At 47.0% G+C, this 3,665-nt stretch overlaps 2 protein-coding genes across 2 annotated transcripts in view; one reads left to right on the forward strand and one right to left on the reverse strand.

Annotated features, from left to right (window-relative positions):
• LOC103809193 (C-type lectin domain family 2 member B-like) overlaps window positions 1–214 on the forward strand; it is a 3,363-nt gene extending 3,149 nt beyond the window's left edge. Inside the window, exon 5 of the mRNA XM_009082011.1 lies at window positions 1–214. Coding sequence (XP_009080259.1) covers window positions 1–214 — 214 coding nt within the window.
• Window positions 215–985: 771 nt separating this feature from the next.
• LOC103809194 (tripartite motif-containing protein 7-like) lies at window positions 986–1,970 on the reverse strand. The gene is made up of 2 exons (XM_009082012.1): window positions 1,878–1,970; window positions 986–1,497 (listed from the first exon to the last, which is right to left on the reverse strand). Exons 1-2 carry the CDS (start codon window positions 1,951–1,953, stop codon window positions 986–988), a joined length of 588 nt encoding a protein of 195 aa, XP_009080260.1. The 5' UTR covers window positions 1,954–1,970.
• Window positions 1,971–3,665: the final 1,695 nt, after the last annotated feature.

Genomic DNA, 3,665 nt, shown 5'->3' on the forward strand with positions numbered 1-3,665 from the left:
GTTTCAGGTCCGTGGCGGAGGGCTCTGTGCCTACCTGGATGACAACGGGCTCAGCTCCTCCTGCTGCAGCACTGAGAGGAGCTGGATTTGTAACAAACGTGAGCAGCAGAGCCCAGGCAAGAGCAAAGGGATGAGATGGGCTCGAAACCTCTGTGTCAGCTCCTCAGGTGGTCCAGGGAGGGCTTCTCACACCCAGCTACCTGCTGCACCATAAGGCCACAAAAAAACCCTCGGAAAGGTTTTGCACTCCCTGGGTGAGGGGTATTTGGGGGTCCCAGGAGACTGGAGGGGGGACAGGGCAACCTTTGACATCCCATGGGGGGCAGTTCTGGGGGATTTTGTGGGGCAGAGCATCCTTGGTGTGCCTTTTTGGGGCTAGGACAACTTAGTTGTCAATCAAATGTAGACACCTCCTCCTTCTTAAAGAAAAGAAATTTTATTATATTCTCAGCACATATATATGAATTGCATGTTAATTACTTAGAAATACATCCTGAGCATGGGGAACAGCAGAGGAAAAGGCAAGGAAAGTGAGTGTGAACACATCCTTTTGATAACAAAATCAGTTTTAAAACAAGGTAGTGGCAGATATTAATACAAAGCCTGCAAAAGTTAAGCTTTTTCATTTGGGTTGGAAGCCTGGACAGTGATGGGCATTTGGGTCAGCAAAAGGAACCTTCAGAGGAGGCTGAGTTTTGGAGGAAAGTCCAAGTTTTCAGCTCAAAACCAAACCAGTGAAGCCAAGCTTCTGTTAAAGAACTATGGATGAATTTAATGACAGTGGCATTTGGATGTGATGAGCCATGCTGAGCTCAGACCCAAAACCCCCTGGACATAACCCAAAATGGAGCCATCTCAGATGGAGGTAGGACCATGCGCTGACATGGAAATGACTCCAACACTTGGAAAATAAGACTTGAGGAGCACGAAGGGACACTCCCAACCACCATGGTGCAACCAGCTTTGGGGTGATCCTGCCAGTGCATCAGCCCTTTGGGGACAGCTTGATGGTTGAGAGGAGCACACAGAAGTATGGGAAGACCCTCTCCTCTCTGAAGGAGGTGACAGAGAAGGTGAAGATGCGTTGGTGGCTGCCAACAGCGTAGAAGGAGACCTGCCCCACCTCATAGTCCAGGTAGACCCCAATATCCCCATTGAGGAGCGGAACAGAGGTGTTGGATGGAGCTGTGAGGGCAACACAGAGCTCATCATACTTCTGCAAGCCCCAGATCTTAGTGTTGGGTTTGAAGAGGACACGGCCCTTTCTCTGAACTGACTCACAGGCAACCCCCACAGCCCAGAAGCGCCCATTGGCCTCCACCTCCCAGTAGTGGCGGCCTGAGTTGAAGCCCTTGCTGCCCAGCATACACGGATCTGTGTCGAACCGGCCTGGACCCTCAGGCCACTGGTGTTGAGGTCTACCCCAGGTGGCCTCTTTGAGGTCCTCAGAGAGGATCACCTCAGGACCCACTGTGGCTGGATCCAGGGTGACGTCCACTGGAAAATGAAACAAAGAAGGGATCAGAAGCCAAATTTAAGCATAGTGGATGAACATTCAAAAAAATCCTTCCTGTCAAGGAAAAAGGGAAAAGAGGGGTGAGGTTGGAGATAGGAAAATGAAGAGAAGTTCAGGTTGAAGATGGAGGATCCCCAGTTGAAGTAGGAGAAGGAAGACACAAAATATGGAGGTTTTAAATGAATAATCTCCAGTAGAGTTTGGACATGAAGGAGCCAAAATATGGAGGTTGGAAATGAAGAACCCAAGGAGACAGAAGGTGGAGCTGGAGGATCTCTAACTCCACTGGATATCTCATTGGATGCAGCCCAGAATACACCAGGAATTTATACTTTGCTCCTCTCCAACCACTTTTGTTTACCTTCAAACTGTTTGGCAGTGTGGTAGTCCAGTGCAAGGTTCCACGTGCATGGCCGTGGTTTGAGGAAAAAAGCCATTGTGCCCACAGTGTCCTCCCTTCCCAGATGGAGGTGCAGGAAAGGGAAAGAAAGAATAACATTAAATTATATTCCTACAAATGGTCACATCTAAGCTTTCACCCCTTTTTATGGCAGGAAATGGATTCAACCACCACATTTAATCAAAATACTTCAAGAAAAAGCCATTTTTTTCTCTAGCAGTTGCAATGGAGCTGGGTTCACTTATGGGAAGAACCACAGAGATGTATTAAAACAACTAATTCCCTGATGACCATGGGAAGCATGTTGTAATGGATTAATCTACCTTGTAGATATGATTATACCTCAAAATTCCCATTCCTTGTGCTGGCTCAGGGCTGAATGTGTCTTAAATCTATCTCTGCCTCTACCATTTGTCAATCAAATCTGAAAAGGTTTATTTGAGTGAGAAAAGTTCTTAAAATTGAGATAAGTCAAGTCCAACTCTCTCATTCAGAGAAATTCTGTGAGAGGGGGAGAAATTTGTTGCTGACTCCAGAGAAAATGTGGGCAGGGCAGATAAGAGGTAGCACCTAAGGGCCTCAAATCCATCCTCTGGAACCTGGTGTGGGATATGCATGCAAATAAGGGGTTGTCTGCACCAAAGGGCACTAAAAATTAGATATAAAGCCAAAAAATGATTGAATAAACCATGCTGTGATGGTCAAAATGGAACAGGTTGCTTCTTTTTCATGTGTTTTCCCCAGCAAATCTGCAAAGAGTCAGATTAAAGCAGCAGGGGGATGAGTAGAAGTGGGAAAAAGCTGAGAAAAACCACCCTTAAAAAAAGATAAAACTGGAGCCATGCTGTTTCTCACGCAAATTTCCCCAGCTGGATTGTTATGGGTAGATGAGAAGCAAATAAATGACCCTCCACTGCAAAACACCTTTAAATCCAAAACAAAGATCCTGAGGTCAAAGCAAGGGTAAATCCACTTTCCTTCTCATGTTGATGGGATGAGAAGAGGGCTTAAAATTCCCTTTTCCTCCGCAGAAGACAGCAGGGTGATGTAACCCACCTATAAGCACAGGGATATTTCCCCTCTCAAACCTTTTTGGTGTTTTCTTTGGTGTGTTCCTCCAGATGCTTTTCCTCCACTAGCTGCTTCTCCACTGTTTTTTTTTTCCCTCTTGAGACTTTTTCCTCCCCTCTCTGGCACAGGCTTAGCCAAAGCTTAGTCCTGTCTATGCCTCTGCCAGCTTTTATCAGCCGGGTAGGGAGGAGCCCTCCAATCTTTCGCCTGCAGATGGGGCCGCAACGTGCTTGGACACCTCCTGCACCCTCTGATTGCACCTTTTTTTTCCCCTTTTCGGGGCCGTTTACTTTCTCAACACAAGTGTTGGGGAGGGAAGGGAGAAAAATTAAGGCTGTGCAAAAAAAAATGCATTATCGCACAGCACCACAAGGAATAAATTTATTACATTTTGTTGCCTAGCCCCCAAATCTGGCTGTGGCCCCTACTGTGCAACAGAACCGAACAAGGCAAAGCAGGGACAAGGCTGGCAGTAGCTTCCAGGTGAGGGACGAGACAGCAAAGCCTGGAAATTAGATGACATGGGGGAGATAAAATATATTTAATGATAACCGTCAGTGAGGAAATTTGCTTTTCCCACTGGGGCAGGTCATGCTGGGAACATAGTGCAGGAACACCCAGGGGCAGTTCAAGGACAGGCAGATTTGCCCCATGCCACTACCAATCCCCAGCACCCAT

This window comes from Acanthisitta chloris, unplaced genomic scaffold (genome assembly GCF_000695815.1).
Source record: "Acanthisitta chloris isolate BGI_N310 unplaced genomic scaffold, ASM69581v1 scaffold12989, whole genome shotgun sequence".
Lineage (NCBI taxonomy): Eukaryota > Metazoa > Chordata > Aves > Passeriformes > Acanthisittidae > Acanthisitta > Acanthisitta chloris.

Coding starts and splice junctions, on each gene's coding strand:
- LOC103809194 (XM_009082012.1), bottom strand. CDS start 1,953: ATGGCTTTTTTCCTCAAACCACGGCCATGCACGTGGAACCTTGCACTG. Junction 1,498..1,877: donor CACTGCCAAACAGTTTGAAG/GTAAACAAAAGT, acceptor TTCATTTTCCAG/TGGACGTCACCCTGGATCCA.